General features: G+C 31.2%; 1 protein-coding gene and 3 long non-coding RNA genes across 4 annotated transcripts in view; 2 read left to right on the top strand and 2 right to left on the bottom strand.

Annotated features, from left to right (window-relative positions):
* LOC149799276 (uncharacterized) overlaps positions 1–3,278 on the bottom strand; it is a 151,857-nt gene extending 148,579 nt beyond the window's left edge. The window contains exon 1 of the mRNA XM_089958581.1: positions 2,571–3,278. Within this exon, the coding sequence (XP_089814707.1) occupies positions 2,571–2,591 (21 nt within the window). The 5' untranslated portion in view covers positions 2,592–3,278. The remainder of the gene's footprint in view (positions 1–2,570) is intronic.
* The window catches only part of LOC149799271 (uncharacterized), a 277,158-nt gene that overhangs the window by 152,016 nt on the left and 106,218 nt on the right, over positions 1–18,924 (bottom strand). The window lies entirely within an intron of this gene.
* LOC149799277 (uncharacterized) lies at positions 182–1,863 on the top strand. Its single transcript, XR_016421130.1, has 2 exons — positions 182–610; positions 1,573–1,863. It is a non-coding gene; the product is annotated as an uncharacterized LOC149799277 (long non-coding RNA).
* LOC149799275 (uncharacterized) lies at positions 14,315–16,224 on the top strand. Its single transcript, XR_016420888.1, has 2 exons — positions 14,315–15,132; positions 15,848–16,224. It is a non-coding gene; the product is annotated as an uncharacterized LOC149799275 (long non-coding RNA).

The following is an 18,924-nucleotide window of genomic DNA, read 5'->3' as shown; positions in this document are numbered from 1 at the left end:
TGTTGACAACATGCAATAAAATATTATTTAAAGCTGCAAAATACACATGTTATCTCTAATTCTCGGGCAATCTATATTCTATAATTAGATTATGATAAATTCGTTCGAAAACTTTATTTATATCCTGTAGACTTCCCACCTGATGATATAAAAGCTTTGTCATACGCTCAATCCTTCATTTTCATTTAAAGAAAGCACAAGCTAATCGCAAAAATATAATAACGAAATGACCAGTCTCCTTCAACTGAATGCACCAGCCATCCAGGCATGGAGAACACCTCGCAAACACAGCACAGCTTCAAATATAGAGGAACATTTCCATTCAGAATGCGGTTATGTTAAGGTATGGGACTGGGTCATTGAACGGCTCAATGTAAAAATTTGCCTCCTTATAAGACGGTGTGTATGTGGAGACCAAACAGACAAAAGCCATTTATTAAGAAAGAAAAGCTTGCCCTCTTCAGTATTTGGAGACGGTGTAGAACTTCATTTTTACACTGTTGATAATCGGCAGTATTGCGACTACAGTGTTTCAAGAAAAGAGAGAGGCATGTATACAACTCCGTCGTTTGTGCATGCAAAGACTTGCTATTGTCCAAGGGTGTCCTAGGTAAGCAGTCACAAACGAGTTGCTTCTTGATGTAATTATCTAGATCTCCGTAAGTCCAAAGTGAGAAAAAATTGATAACATCTCTTTATAGCAATAACTTGAAAATGAAGAATATCGTAGCATTGTTAAATGACAGAATTGCAAGGAAAGACAAAATAAGCTTTTTTCGTTCTTAAAATGAATATTAAGTTCATTTCTGAATTTAGCGGGAAATGTTCACATTCTTTTTTTAATTTTGCCATATTACTCATGTTTGTTGTAGGTATAATGATCTCACGATAATAATCTATTGAAATGATTTCAAACTCTGAAGACATGCATAATGTTCTCTTCTTAATGTTTCTTAATTTTCTACATAATAGCATAATAACTTTATATATAAACAGTTATTGATCATTCCTAAACGATGAAAAATCATTTCTGTATTTCCGCCTTACCGTCTGCCTGTATGCATCGAGTTTTCACTGTCAGCTTTATGAAAGCATTATCTGTAAATTCATGTAGATTAAGAGCTTCACAGCTAAATGATAACATTTGAAATTGTATGTAAAAGCCAATAATATATAATTTATATCTGACTATTCTGATTCGAATCCCATATGATAATGATTTGTGTTTCTTATAAACTCGTATGCATATGTTCTACATAAAAGTCATATATCATGAGATTGCACAGTTTCCTAATAACAGAGTTATGAAAATGATAGTTTGATCGATTGGACAGAGTATAGCTCCGCATTCCAAACAATGACACTATGTTATCAAGGCTTATTTTAAGATTGTTCTGCCAACACAATAAACAGGTCTGAAGTTCCTCCTTTAGGCACAGTAAATAATTGCTACTAGTTTATTTTGGTTACATACGAACTTAGTTCTACGTGATTTTCACTGTTTGCAACCACTTACTATTTTATATCTTAATGCATCTTTCTTATTCATTTTACGTTTTGTTCGTGTTTCAGTTGATTGCAGAATGACCGAGCGAACACATAAAGGCACTTATCTACTTGGCAGTTTGATCAACAGTCCATTTTACTGCTACATAAAACCATCCATTTATTGGTTGTCGAAAACAGTAGTGGTGTCAGGAAGAGGATATGAAAGCAGAATTTGTATTTTGGAGATTTGAATTATGTGCCGGTGTGACAAAAATACAATATCATGTTGGCAGATGACATAACACTAACATTGACTCGGCGATCTAATTCAAAATTGTAAGGGCCCGATTCAAAATAAATTAAATTTAATTTTGTCATGTTTGGTTGTATAATTGTATCAGAACAAACCAATATAATGAAAAGAGGTACATTCTTCTAGCTATACCAATTGGTGTACAGCTCAAACAATCCTCTTTACATGTTGCATAAATATTTCTACCATCTAGAATCTAACAGCATTTCTTCTTCTTCTATTTTCGACCCGATTTATATTAAGCAGGAGACCAGTATTAAATCAGAACGATATTTATCAATCCATTTCTTCAAATATAATTACCATATTTTAATATTTTCTAAAAACAACAACGTACTGATTGAATTTGCTGTTCAAGATCGTGGCTATATAAGTTAGTATATTTTTATCCAAGGAAAAGAGAATGACCCATTATATTTGTAATAATGTTTGGCATTATATAAAACGTTTTAATTGCGAATAAATGGACCTATTTATTAATTATACATAGTGCTTTTGAGCTTGTTAGCATATTTAACATCAAAAGATCAACATGGCCATACGCCAGAAATATTATTGATATTAGTCATAGATTTCAAAATATGACAGGAAGCCATAGAGTTCGATGCGTACCTTCTGCATACATGTTGTTGAAAATAATGATATTCTTACTTGTGAAGGAGTTCGTGATGATGAGAATATGTTACTGAATATATATACAAAAATGAAACAAACGGAAATTCCCTAGGCGTGTATGCTAATATTAGACATGTTGAACAAACATACTCACCAACACCCTAGCGACATTCATGCTGACTCATTTGTAACAGATACATCAAATGAGCCAATTATTGACGTCCACGTGTATTAGAGAACAATATATGAAACCTAACATTAACGTTGACTAATAACCATAATGGGGATTCTTCCGATTTGTGCCTTGCATGTCATTGCAGACGTTATTGATTAGTTATTTTACTGAAAAGGCACTAACCTCAAAATCTAGGTTTTTGGAAAAACCACTCAGGTTAATGATGCGTGTACATACACAAATGGTTAAAGCTGTTTATCTAAGATTAAGTTTTCCTGGTAAACATTCAGTACACTATTTGGCATTTATTATAATGTTGAAGTCTTTTTCACGCCTAGTTCACATGATTTCAAGAAACTCCTGTACAAGGTCGCTAGTATGTAACAAACATACTACGGCTTTGAAACCTTTGTGATTTGCGTGGTTATATAACTTAAGATATGGATATACATCTAGATTGAATTGTAACATTAGTAAACGTGAATATGAGCACAAAAATGTTTCGTTAGAGTTATAGTTTAAATATAGAGAGGATTATTGTGAAATTCCTTTGTTTGACTAAAGCATTTGTTAATGTCTTAAACTAAACTGAATAAAGTGTCAGTAAATCTGAATAACAATTGTACTTCAATAATTTAAAAGATGATCTAAGATAAGTGTTATTGTGTGAAAAATAACAATAAAAAGATAGAGGCATTTTCTCTTTTTGTCAAACATATGAATTCCTAAACGAAAATACCACCCATAGCATATCACTTGTAAGAATACATTACGAAGCAAAGCATTCCATTACTCTGTCATTTGGTACTCGGATTCAGTGTTGTGCCTATATTGTGGGTAGATTTATTTTGGTAAATAACATTAGTCGAATGGAACGTAAGTCTATCAAAAGACAGTATTACAAATACTTGCTACTATTCGAGGAATGTAGTCAATATTTTGCTTAGAAGTTTTAAATATGCAAACTACAATGTATTCAATTGAACTTGAAAAGATCATTCAATTTTCTTTTATAACTATTGCTTCCATTTAGTATGGAAAATATATTAATATATGAAGTATACACTTACACGTACAAGTTTAAAATTAAGCAAATTATAGAAATAAATGAAGAAAGCAAACTTTCCCCTGTTGATATCCAGCAATCAGAGTATTCAAATATTCCTAAAACTGTTACTAAAGAAAGTGTTGTAACTGTGACAGTAGTCACTGCGCTCTTACAGCATAATCTTCATCTCTCGTTTTATTGCGTTATATTGAGAATTTTTTTGAATATTATTTTGAAGTATCTAAATTACAACAAAAATGTCTTTTTGAGCTTGTATCTACCTCTTTTGCTATATAAATATTAAGCTGATCCCTCGTTTGGCATGGTTTTCGGATAACAGCGCAAGCACTGATAAACTAGCTTCTGATGAGCATGTATCTACCTATCTTATTATGAAAATCTTGTGTGGATCCGATGTTTGGCAAAGTTTTCGTATACCAATGCAAGGAATGAAATACAAACTTATGTTCACAATTATCAACATGGCAATATGTCAGAAATAGTTTTTATATCAGCAACAGCTTTGCGTGAAGACTAAAGTTTAATACATGAATTCGTTATACATATTGGTGACAATACTAATATTCATTCATAGGAAGGTGTTTGTGATGAGATGATGATGCCGCTTTTGAAATGTAAATACATATTACTGAGATATTAGTGAAGAAACGTCTCAGGAATAAGATATACATTGTGAAGTGAAAAAAAGGAAATTCCTTAATTGTTGATTATAATATAAGAAATCAGAGACTTTGCTTGTAATAATGGTCAATCATTTTCAAGAGAGATATTAATGGATCAAATTAGTAACGTCTACCTGGATACGAGAACATCATTGCAAAGCCTAACGTTATGTGACTGAAACGCTGGCTAATAGACAGATTAATCATTCACAAGATGGCTCTGTCGAGGTTATTGATGACTTATTTCAAAAAATAATGAAATAACTATGCTTTCCTGTTGTTGAAAACACACTGGTCTCAACACCTAATTTATTGTGGAAAAACACTCATGTGCATAACGCATTTATCGACCCAATATATATATATAGTAAACAGGTATTTCGCGTCTTTACAAGGATCATTAGCTGGCTCACCTGTACCGGGAAAGAAAGTGTATTTAGTTAACGATTAATGTATAAATGATGGAAATGTATATATCAGTCGTGCTAAAGATTTCAGAAACAAAAATCGGGAAGTGTTTGAATGAAAAGAAAACATGGCGTGGAAAAATGCGTAATGCTATAGCTAAAGTTGTTTAAATAGAAAATTGGTTGTTATATATTACTATTAAAGCCATATTTTGAGAATGAATTCCTTTAAAATACCCGAATTAGAAAGTGTTTCCTCCGTTCAGGTTAATTGTATATGCGCTGCAACATAATCTGTACTGGGTACGTATATTCCTTAGAACTAGTGAATAATGCTGATAATGTATAATAACTTGAATAATGGTGATAATATATAATGACTTGTATCTTAATAAAATGCAGATCTGTCACCTAAGGTATATTTATAACTGCAAACTGACAAGTGACTTTATTCATGAACAAAGTATTGTATAAAGGCTAATAATGCCAAGAAATCATTGTAAAATGTACATGGAAACAAATTATCCCATCATTGATGGCATTGAGAAGTGTTCAATTATTAAGTGAGATAATTTCCTTTAGAGTAGGAAGTGCTACTATGAAAAAAAAACTGTTCATTTTTTGGACAATGGTATTTGTCTACATTGTGAAGAGTAAAAATATGTCATTTACTGGAAGTACAATGCTTTGGTCCACGTGTCCAGGTGAAAATGTTGTTTCCATAAATAAGTAAATGTTTGCAGGCAACACAATGAAACTCAAAATTTCATCAAACTCACATTGCATTCATCTAAAAAATTCATTCTTTACTACCAAATCTTTAATGCATCGAATTAAACATCTATCTTTAGGTACATAAGAATTCGTAACATATACTAGGATATAGTACATAAATAACAACAAATTAAATCTTTTTTCATGTTTGGTTGTATCATTGTATCAGAAAATCAAAGATCAGCTAATATTATGAAATGGGTTACATTGTTCAAACTATCCCATTTTGTAAACAATTCAAAAATTCCTTTTTATATGTTGCATTAATATCTATACCATCTAGAATTTAAAATCATTTTTCATCTTCGTTTTGTCGTACCGATTTATATTAAGTGGGAGACCAGCATGAATGAAATCGATTTGCATGAATCCATTATTTCAAACGTAATTTCAACAGTGTACTGATTTCTAAAACCAAACCGTAATGACTGAATTTACTGTTAAAATCGTGTTTACATAAATAAGAATATTCTTATCAGAGAAAAAGAGAATCACCCATTATATCTGTTATTATCTTTTGCATTATAAAAGATGGTAAATGGACATATTTATTAATTATTCTTAGGACTTTAGTTCTTGTTAGTATATTTAACATTAAGAGTTAAACATGGCCATACGTTAGAAATATTTCTTGATATTATTCATAGCTTTTAAAATGTGACTAAGTGATCCAAATAGTTCGATGCGTACCGTCTTTATGCATGTTGATGACAATATCAATATTTTTGCTTTTTAAAGGAATTCGTGATGAGGGGATGATGCTACTTCAGAAATGTACTTTCATGGTAGGGAATTGTAATTGACCTATCGCCAGTTGTCAAACATTCTGTTCGATTGACCAATCAGCGAGCACTATTATACACACCTCCAGGCACTGTTTACGTCTGCCATTTTCCTCCGACAAGCTGCTTCTGTCGATATCGACTCGACTATTGTATATATATTTTTAAATTTCGCAACCGTTCGGAGAAGTCGCCCCACTTCGCCTGGAGAAGTCGCCCCAAGGATCATATATAGTAATTCTGAGATATAGCCACATGGTTAAGGCTTTATTTATTGTTTTTTTTCTTCAACTTAATAACTTATTAAATTTATAAAATTTGCAATTTTTCAACTTTTCCATTTGATCAACTCCGCTTCTGTACTTAACGAAAAATAAGTGTTATCTGGCCCTTTTGCTCTGTTCTTCAAATCATTAGATGCATTTTAATAATATTTGTAGAGACAGTGTTATCAATATTTTGTATTACATTTACATCTAAAAATGAAACATGCGTACTAGATGCAGTAAAAGTAAATTTAATCATCGGGTGAAAATGATTTAGGCGATCAATAATTTTTTTTTTTTCAGTTCTTCAGTTGAATGCTTCCAGATCATAAATATGTCATTTAAAATTCTGAACCAAAGAGATGGATTAAACTTTTCGTTTTGAATAAAATCCTTATCTAATTCATCCATGAAAGGGAAGAGTATATATAAGCCATATTAATACCTATTATCTGTATGTAATTCGTATTATTAAATTGAAAATAATTATTTTCGAAGATAAGTTTTTATTATTTTACAAATATCTTCGCTAGATAGTGTGCTATTATTACGATTATTATCAAGAAAATATTTGCACGATTCAATATCATCTGCATGCGGAATGTTGGTATATAGTGATGTTACATCTAATGATACCAGGATTGAAATTATCAGATAGATGTGGAATAAACGTCGACTTTTTAATGAAAGTAGTTGTATCTTTAATGCATGAAGGAAGTGATTTCATTAAAGGTTGTAAAACACTATCAATAAATTTGGATAGGTTTTCAGTATATGAACTACAACCTGATATAATTGGTCGTCCTGGAAAATTTAAAGGTAAATTATGCTCAGGATTTGTATGAGTTTTGGGTAATATGTAGAATTGAGGTGTACTTATGTTAAGAGGGAAGGTATCAAATTCCACGTTTACGGAATTATTATTTTTTAGGTGTACGTATGTTAAAAGTTAAATTATCACATTCCTCACATACGGAATTATTATTTTTAGCGATCTCGTTAATGCATGTTGAAATTTTTATTTAATTTCTAACTGACGTTCATCTTCTTTAACGTAATCATCTTGATTCACAGTAATAATAGTGTATGCCTTATCCTTTTTAATCACTATACTGTCGCCATTCATTAGATTATATACAGACCTAATTTCGTTCTTATAAATATTAATATGATATTGCTTTAATTTAGTTAATATCTCTTTTCTGATCGCGTATATATAAAAATATAAATATGAATCACGTAAAAGATGACTTAATTCTGTTATGAAAAGGTTATCTGGGTCAAACATTTTGGGATGACTTCTCCAACCAATTGGGGCGACTTCTCCAACCACTCTGGGGAGACTGCTCCAAATACGTGGGGGCGAGTTCTCTGCATACTGACGTAACTTAGAGAAGTGCAAGCGATGGATAAATGCTCTCGCTTTCTGTCTCTGTCTCAATGTTGTTTCAAATGGCAAATATTGCTCACCAATATCGTCTGGTATATCTTTTAATGTTATCCCGCCCGCCATTTTCACAGAGCGACCTACCTTCTGGCGTAAGGTCAATTGAAGACCCTTCTGGAAAAACGTATATTTTTAGAACAAACAAAAACAGAAATTCCCCAGGAATTTACGTTAATATTAAACATCACGAGCAAACATGATCACAGACCCCTTTTTGCATTTACGCTGAATCATTTGTAATAAAGATGTCGAATATACAAATCACTATTGTCCATGTGTATTAGAGAAAAATATCTAAAACCTAACAATATATGCCAGTGACGTTGACAAATAACTATATTGGGCATACTTGCTATTGTCGACCTTGTTGATCAGTCATTTTACTGAAAAGGTACCGACCTCAAAACCTAGTTCTTTGGGAAAACCCACGCACGTGAATGATGTGTGTAGATACACAATCTGTTAAAGCTATTTATCTCAGATTAGTACGCGATTTAACAACTATTAACGGGTCAAGGCTTTTTCGCGTCTAGCTCACATGATTTCAAGCAACTTTTGAACAAGGTTGCTAGCCACGATGTAATAAACATACTAAGACTTTTGAAACCATTTGTATTGGCGTGTGTGTGTAATTTATTATATGGATACATATCTAGATTTAACTGCAACATTAGTAAATGTAATTTAAAATCCTTTGGTAAGAGCTATAATCTAAATACGGAGAGGATTATTATGAAAAGAATAATTGGTTTGTCATCGATATAAATATCTACTAAATAAACTAGAGTCAACCAAACACTATTTATTTTACCCTGAAAAAGTTTGATTTAAAGTGGATAAGTGATACTAAACACCTCCCTCTCAATATAAAATGTTTATCATCTTTTCTGTTCGTTGAAGAAAGGAGATTATATACAATATTCCTATTTATAGCAAGATTATGGACACTAGGGAAGGGATTCTGAAAGTTTTGGCAATGAATTCTTTTAGACTAAAGATACCTTTATTGTCGTACATAAACACATATATACGTGTATGAATACATTGATTCATTTAATGCATGATTGCCAACATAAAATGGTGTCAATTAATTGGAATTTGTATATGTAGCTATCAATCACAATATCCATTAACTCATATTTTTATCATCACAAAAACTAAATATATAAAATAACGCTTGTCCTTATTTAGCGGATCAAATTTAAACGTTATATAGAAGTAACTTCTTCTAAACATACAAAAAACAACAGAAATATACGTGCAAAATTGTGAAAATTACCACTCATATCACTTCTTAGAAGACATTACGAAGCGAAACGGGTTTTCCGTTTCTCTGTAACTTGATACTCTGACTCAGTCTTTTACCTATATTCTGTGTAGATTTTTTTATATGTTATTTTATAACTATTATTTCCATTTAGGATGGAAAATATATTTCTATGTGAATTATTCACATACACGTACAAGTTAGAAATTGTCCGCATTACAGAAATAAACAGAGAAAATAAAAACTTTACCCTGTTAATATCCAGCAATCAGATTATTCAAATATTCCTATAAAAATCTTGTCACTAATGTATTTGGACTGCGATAGTAAACATTTTGTCATTACAACACCATCTTCATACCAAGTGGATTGCGCTATAAGATAATATTTCGAATATTATGTTGAAGTATTTAAATAATGAAACAGTTTTCTTTTTGAGGTTGTATCTACCTCTCTTACAATGCACATCTTGTGTGGACTCCTTCTTTATCGTGATTTTCATATAGCAGAGCTGACAATAAAACACTTACTTCTGATGACAATTATCAACATGGCCATACGTCAAAAATAGTTTCTCATATCAGCAATAGTTTTGCGTGAAAACAAACCTTCGTACATGCATGCATTGTACATATTGGAGACAATACTAATAATAATTCTTAGATATGGTGAAGACGCTTCTTTCGAAATGTAAATTAATATTATTTAGATATCAGTGACTTTTTTAACAGTTAAAACAAAGGTAATTCCCCAAACGTTGATAGTAATATCAGAAATCAGGAGGATACATGATACATGACACCCTGTTTGTAATACTGTTCAATCATTTTCAAGAGACCTATCGACTGAGCCAAATTCTAACGTCTACCTGGATTCGAGGATGGTATTACATGGTCTAACAGTATGTGACTGAAATGCTGGCAAATAGCCAGATTGCTCATTCACAAGATGGCTATGTCGAGTTTTTTTGATGAATCACTTTCTATTTAAATTATGAATAAGTATGCTTTCGTTCTATTGAAAACATACTGGTCTCAATACCTAATTTATGTGCATAACTCATTTATAGTCCCAATACATTTACAGCATTCACATTAGATAAAGTTCTTCCGGTAAACCATCTTTTTCAATTGTAACTTTGGGAAACATGTATTTCGCGAACTTACAAGGAATTTTAGCGGTCGCAAAGGGTCAAGTATTCATATGGTTCGCTTATATCATTACAAGAATCTCCATTATAACATCGCTTGCCTATATGTACCGTGACGGAAAGTTTACATTTAGATAAAGTTTAATCTATAAATGAGGGAAATATATGTACCAGTCGGGCTAAAGACTAAGTAAATAAACATCAGGAAATTATTCAATGAAAAGAAAACATGTAGTGCAAAAATGCGTTAGGGTATAGGTAAAGTAGTTCATTCAGTGTATTATTTCCTGTTAGAGTCCTATCTTAAGAACGAATATTTTTAAAATACCCGAATCAGAAAGTGTTTCCTCCTTTTAGGTTAATTGTTTTAGCGCTGCAACATAGGATGCAGTAGGCAAGTATACTCCTTATAACTACTGTATACTGTTGATATTATGTATCAGCAAAATGCAGGCCGGTCACTTTTATAACTGGAGACTGAGAAGGACATTCATTCATGGACAAAATTATGTATAATGGCAAACATTGCGAAGAGAACACAGCAAAATGTACACGGAAATAAATTACCCCATTATTGACAATATTCAGAAATACTCTCTCATCCAGGAAATATATTTGAACTGTAGACGAGGAACTGCTGCTGTGAAAAATGAAACTTTGGATGTTAAAATTCAGGATTTGAACAATGTTATCTGTCTACATTTTGGAAGAGCACAAATACCGTATTGAACTAGAAACAGGTTACTTACTGCAAGTACATTGCTTAGGTCCACGTGCCCCAGTGAACAAAAGGAGTGTAATCTAATATGTAGCATTTGGCAAACAATGCATTTTAAACTAAGCTTACATATAATAGGGTATATGTGTTTGTTTATTTAGAAAATGGTTTTTGAATGAGTAAATTAGATTTTATGTCCATTTGATACGACATATGCATATATAATTTATTTTTGCAAGTTTTCTTTGTCCCATTGGGTTACGTTATCATTTGCTGCTTTAATATTCAAAAGTATTTTGTCTCATTACGACACGCATTCACAAACCATAATGTTATTGAATACATCATATTGCTTTCTTGACTGAAAAAATCTTTCTTCATAATCTAACTTTAGTAATTGACAAAAACGATTTATCCATTAGTGAAACCTAGTACAATCCCCATGCTTCTAGAAATGAATGCATCAATAATACTGTCGACATCTATACGATTAATTTAGCTTTTTACGATATATATTGGTTCGATAAGGCAAAATGCACATTTATCCAAAATTTACCATTTAAAGCATTTTTAAATTGTAGACATGACTTTCACGGAAAGTTCAAAAATTAGAAGAATTTCAGGTTATGAGATCATCAAGTTGTCATTTTCATCATCGTCTTCATCATCACATGCAGCACCAACTTACATATGACTACATCTAATAACAATACTACTGCTGGTACTAATAATAATGTTTATCATTATCCCCATAATTATAATCATAATTAGAACGTTTCATGAGGTGGTGGTGGTGGCGATTCCATAATAACGGTGCGGTTAGTGGCAGAACGGCAACTACTATCTTCAATAAAAAATAATTTCTTTCTAAATAATTTCTTTCTAAATGAATTCCCCTCCCTTTTATACATAATATATATGCAATGCTGAATGAAATGTTAACAATTATAAAATCAGCAAAATAAAACTGCATGTGTACTTTTCAAATGATACAAAATGAAATATCGACCCAAATGTCGGAGTCCGATCTCAACATTTATTATATTCCATAACTTGTATAAACAATGAAAAGTGCCTTTTAAGAGAATTAAAACTCCCAATTTTTGAACAAGCTTCTACTGTTGTAGGATTATCCTTTTATTTTTATTGTTGTTATTAATCATGATGTTCGTAGTATTCGTCGTTATTAGTATTATTCCTAAACTTTATATTCTTATTTACTATTAAAGGCGCATAATGAAAAAGAGGTAAAAGGATAATATTTTGATATATCCTTAGGTCTGGGTGTAAAGTGGTCCTTACGTTATCAACACGAATGATGAATGAATAGAATTTGTATGTGTTTCCTCCTACTTATTACGTTGCAATTGTTTATAATGATCACGCCCAGGATACCTATCCTTCTTGTCCTGCCCTTTAGATTCTGTGAGTATATGTTTTTGACCACATTTTGTAGTACGCTAGTCATGTGGTGCAACAGCATCCGTCCAAACCAAGATCACAAAAAATTGATTATTCAAGTGTGTACTTGATTAAAAATATAACTTTACTTTTTATTTTAATCCTGAATAACAAAAAAGAGACAAATAAACTTAACATGACACGTCGTCTTATGAAACATTATGAATGTTTTTCTGTCACGTCATGTTCAAGATTAACCTCCTATCACGTGTATGATACCATCGGTATGCACGGATATTGAAGTGGAGCAAAACCTGGGAATTTTATTTCACCTTTACAAAGAGAGGAATATCGGATATCCTGACATTAAAGACAGAAATTAAGCATTTTTTTGCAATCAAATGAAAGCAATATATATATATATATATATATATATATATATATATATATATATATATATATATATATATATATATATATATATATATATATATATATATATATATATATATATATATATATATATATATATATATATAGTAATAATAATAATAATAACAATTATTAGTATCATTGTTATTACTATTATTATTATTATTAAGTCAAAATATTTACCATTCTGTATATATAGCCTAGACTTCATTTCTCCTAACATTATAAGCACAAATCTTAAGTTGAAGTTTCAATGTACCAAACATTTAGATACGGCATTTAGGATAATGCTACATACATTTCTCCGTATTAAGTTCTGAGAAGTCTGAAATTTTCAATGATTTTTTCTGTATTATATGAGCTCACAAGGTTTATGGACGGTCAAATGACTTCAAGATTCTAGCTCAAAATCTTTGACTAATGCTATTTGCATACATTAATATTAACAAATGGGGGATTCACGAAAATAGTTACTTTTGTGGCAGTAATATTAGGTACAAATTAACATTACATTTATATCAGGTTGCAGTTTTCACTGAAATGGTATGGATTGTAAACTATCATCCATTGTGAAGTAATACGTGCAGTAATACGCTTGGTCCATAATTGTCTAATGGCAATATCAATTATTCGTCAAGCAATATTCTGTCGATGTATCTGTCCCATAAGCAAATTGCCTTTGAATACAAAAATTAAATAATTATTAAATTATTAAATAATCTTCAGTTCATAACGAATGTGAAAGCATTCTCTATTTTTATTTATACGTTACGATATACATTAGATATTTACAAGGTTCATTCAGCAGACTGGTTAGACACTGTAATATTGAAGGGCAAAATCAATAGACGTACTAACTTTATCAACATCTCCTGAATATAACAGCCCTGGTTTGGCACATACAAACATTACCCGAGATTTTATCAGCCATGAATAAACACTTATGTAAAACCTTCTCTCTGCTGCCTTTATTCATGAGAGCGTACATCTGCATTTATAGTTATTCTAAGTCATTTTAATAGCAATAATCTATCGGAACTACTGCAAGTGTGTATAAAAAGCCCTAAAAGTGGAAAATACCATCGGCTGGCTTAGTTTTTGAAGAATATATATATATATATATATATATATATATATATATATATATATATATATATATATATATATATATATATATATATATATATATATATATATATATATATATATATATATATATATATATATATATATATATATAGTGGCGTGTATTCTTTAAATATATAGACTCTTTATGTCCAATTATTACAATTCAATTCTAATGTAATATTTCATACGACAACAACGCATCAGAGCAGGCAACCTTTCTTACAGGACAGGTTCTCGAATAATTTGCTGATTTAAGAATGTCGGCGTGCCTTTATGGAATTGGCCTACCTAGTTATGTGTAAGATTTGGGGTACAGAATGGAGTACTTCTATGTTTTTTTAAAAAAATAACGTCTTCATAAGATACAGTCACCGGACAGAATCATGAAATGATACGAGCCATGTCAGAAAAGCAAATATATGCAGCCCTAAATAAGTAAATAATATTCAGTGACCTAAGATAGAAGCCTTGCTCTACGTAAGCTGTATTTCACTTTGTGATTAATTCATGTTCTATATTTAGACGCTTCTTTACTCGTGCCAACGTTTTATTTTTATCCTGGAAATCCTTAACTTTTCGTATATAATCTGTGCCTTATAAAATTTGATCTAATACGATTTGAAGAAAACACATGCAAGCAACCGTAACAATAATACGAAAATGACAAGTCTGCTTCAGTTAAACACACCTGTCATCCAGGTCTGGAGTACGCCTATAGAAAACAGCATAGCCTCAAACAGAGAAGAACACTTTCATCCAGAGTGTGGCTTTGTTAAGCAATGGGAATGGGTCATTAAAAGAGTCGATATAAAATTCTGTCTACTTATAAGACGATGTGTATGTGGAAGAAAAACGGATAAAAGTCATCTTATGCAGAAGAAATATTTGATGTCTTCCGACTTTGGAGATGGAGTAGAACTTCATTTATACACCAAAGATAATCGACAAAATTGTGACTACAGTGTAACACCAAAATCAAGAGGCAGTAACATATCGTACGTGCATGTAAAATCATGCTACTGTCCAAGGATGCATTAGGTATGTAGTCGCAATGGATATTTTGCTATAATATTACTGTATGACCGACAGTACAAAGAGCCAAGTATTGATAACATCGCATTCAAGTAATGCAAACAGATTAAGCAAATAAACTTATATTCGGCGACTTGAACTAATGAGTATGATGCAGCTTTTTTAATATAATCCTAACATATGTCCTTCTTAATCATAAACTAATAGCTATACTGAAATCAATTATTTGAACATTATCATTTCACATATTCTATATTATGTATCTTTGTTTGAGAAATCCGGCAGGTTGAACAATTCTTTCTCATAGTTTTTAATTCAGATTTCATTTATAATGCGAAATAGCATTTTGAATATGCAAGTGCTGTCGCAACTATATGATTTACTAATCTAAGCATTTTTATGATTCACAAACATTTGGTAAATCTGCTCATTTATGTTTAACCGAATCATTTCTTTCGTTACATCTCTCTCCTCTATCCAAATAGACTATCAATTCTTCTTTTATTTATTTATTTATTTATTTATTTATTTATTTATTTATTTATTTATTTATTTATTTATAAATCTATTTATTTATGTATTTATTTACTTACATATTTATTTATATATTTATGTATTACAAATTAGTCATATTCAAAATATTTAGCTTTTGTCTTGGTCGTCTCGAATAAAGTTCAAATTAACAATTTTTAAGTCACACATGAGCCTTCTCTGCTTGCAGATGAAATAATATTCCAGTACTAACACTGTGATGAAGATTAACTGACGTTTCATCGATATGGATCTACACCGAAGTCTCTCATTTACCAGTGACTCAATCAACGTTGAATCCGTGCTGATAACGAATAAGGACGTTACTTTTCGTCATTGTTTTGTTATAAATTAAGTAGAATATGTTATAAAGTTGAATGTTAGGTGTGAATTCCGTATATTATAGAATATTTCCATAGAACTGAAATTTTATGCATAGACGTGTTTTGTACCTTTTGGGATGACTCTGTCATTTTTACAGTCATTGTAAAAAATCTCTCCCGTTTCACATTTTTTGTTTACTGTACTAAGTAAAATACTAGTCCAATTAAACCAGTATCTTACAAATATTATTTTCCAATCAATAAATAAATCAATCAATCTATCTATCTATATATCGAGCTATCTATCTATCTATATACCTATCTATCTACCAATCTATCTATCTATCTATCTACCTATATATATGTCTATATATCGATCTATATATCGGTATGTCTGTCGGTCTGTTTTTGAGGTTCAATAATCTGATGTGACTTGCTGTCATAGAACAAATTACGAGTCTACATCTGTTTTGCAACATGTAACATCAAACAGATGTTGAAATAATTTTGAAACGGAACAACAACAGTACATATTATCTCACTTTTGCAAAGCGAAGGGTCCGATACCCAGATATGTGATATGTGATAAAATAATGAAGCATTGTTTTCCTGATGGCATAAAGACGACATATGTTTAAAGATAAAAAAAACACCTATATACCCCGTAATCCTTTATGTACACATTGATGTTATTGCTTGATACAAAACAGGATTTATAAATTGAACAGCTTTCAAAATGTCTTAACAGTTGATAAACATTTATTTGAACTAAACGGTAAATAACGCTGAATATTATAATACAGTGACGGGTTTGTTTTTTCTAGCATGGAGTCAAAGCCATATGAATATGATGGTAAAATCATTTAATTCTTGTATAAGTATATATCTGATGTGACCTCAAAAGTATCACAGAATACCCGACATAATACACAGCGATTAGCATGATATTTTCCCAAGGCTCAAATGAAGCAATAATGATTAACATCACTCACATAGTTCATACAGTGCTACACACATCACTAGTTAGAGATTGTTTTCACTCAAGAGCTCGTCTCATTATGATGCACGCACTGCAGAAATTATAACGTGTAAGGACCCAATGAAATCTATCTTCACGCGCATACTATACAATTAATTGGAAATAACTGATTTCATGGAATGTATCCTCTGAGTAGCAAATCCAAATTCTCCAAGTTGAACAATAGTCATGAGCACATAATATATTGTGTAGATAAGATCCCTTATAATCGTAACCTTATTCCCAGGAACACTTACATATGTGCCAAATTTTGAGAATATATAACTATTTATATATGTAAATCCCGTCGCTTTATACGTGTTTGAACAAGCAAGTCAATCTCCATGGTGTGAAGCTATGCACAAAGACTGAAGATAACGCAAAACCTAAGAGCACATAAGCTAAGTGTTTCATATGCTAAATCCGCACGGTATCAAGACTCAAGCATATGAATATATATTAAAATATAAAAAGGGTTATTTTAAATGTTAAATTTGCAACTAATAGCCAATAACTATACTTGGAATTAGCTGTATGACTTTAGAAACGTTAAATGTAGCCACAACGTACCTGTACATAACTATAAAATTGTATTATTAGTTGGTCTGCTTTAGCATAAACAAAACATAGGTATCACACGCACAAATGCAATTCTGGTATAGGGTTTCGTGAAAGTTTCTCGGTACAGTCATCACCAACAAAATTAGGAAGAGATTGTTATCATTCTTGAACTGTGTGTGGAATCATAACGTTGTTGCATTAATGCACCTCTATTCTTTCTTTGACCCCAAACTAAGGTCAAATCCATTATGAAATTTTAGTTTCTCGTTGAAATGTTTTAATCTGGATATAGGATAATTACCCTGGGATTTACAGCCATCCGACTCTGATTGTTAAATTTGTAGAATTTATCATTCCATGTCCATGCAAATCTACCTTCCATAAGTCCAGCAAATAAAGTGAATGTTATATGAAAATTTTGGCTTAGGTTTTAGCCATATATTTTCTGTGTAGAAACAAGTCTAAAATCTTTAATGGTGTAGCATGCATACTTAAAGATTAAGAACAAATGAATTTATGTTGCATACGCATGTACATTAATCCGCCATCTGACCATTATGTAAAGTAAACACTATTTCACAACCTATCTGTGATATACCCTAATAACCATTTTTTCTTTGTGGTTTTCTTTTTTCTTTCTTTAAATGCCGAATTGATAGATGAGTGGATTAATCAATTGTTGGCAGGTGGCTGTACACACGTGCCTTTTATAAAATTGCTTATGATGTTTGTTTCCTCTATAGAACCAACAAATGTAAAAATAAAAAAAGCATATTCAACCGTTCCAAACGCACAGGATCCACTTATGTCAGATGTAGAGGTAAAATATTTTGAAACTTTCTTTGTACTCTTTTGGCAGAAATATTATTGAATATGTTTCAAATTGTCTCCACACGACTTTGTTTTGATGCAAGTAATTTCTAAGCTCCTGACGATTAGAATTTTTAAAAGAAAATAGACATGGGTGACTGACGCTCAATTTGTCTAAGTTAGTAAATTGATATTTGGATTTGGTTATTTATGAGTTATTGACGATAAAATATTATGACGTAAAAGGTGTGTGTGTCTGGGTGTGTGCGTGCGTGCCTGTGTATGTGTGTATGGGTGTATGAAAAACATTACTTTCCTAATACCAGAAAGAAGATAGATGCTCAAGGATATAAAAGCAAGTGTATACCTACTGATCTTTTTGACAAGGTATCATATTTATTTAGAACCTGTTCTGTTGAAATAGTTATTTGTCACTTTCTTAGAATATAACCAATGAGAAATAGGTGTATGTATGATTGGTATAAAAAGTTAAATCTTATACAGTTTAATTTGTCAGATGTATATAAACATTCATGATGTTCAGTACGCCTTACG

This window comes from Sinohyriopsis cumingii, chromosome 5 (genome assembly GCF_028554795.1).
Source record: "Sinohyriopsis cumingii isolate HCF-2022 chromosome 5, ASM2855479v2, whole genome shotgun sequence".
In the NCBI taxonomy this organism is placed as follows: Eukaryota; Metazoa; Mollusca; class Bivalvia; order Unionida; family Unionidae; genus Sinohyriopsis; species Sinohyriopsis cumingii.
The sequence above is the reverse complement of the archived record's forward strand: the minus strand, read 5'-3'. Positions and strand labels throughout refer to the sequence as shown.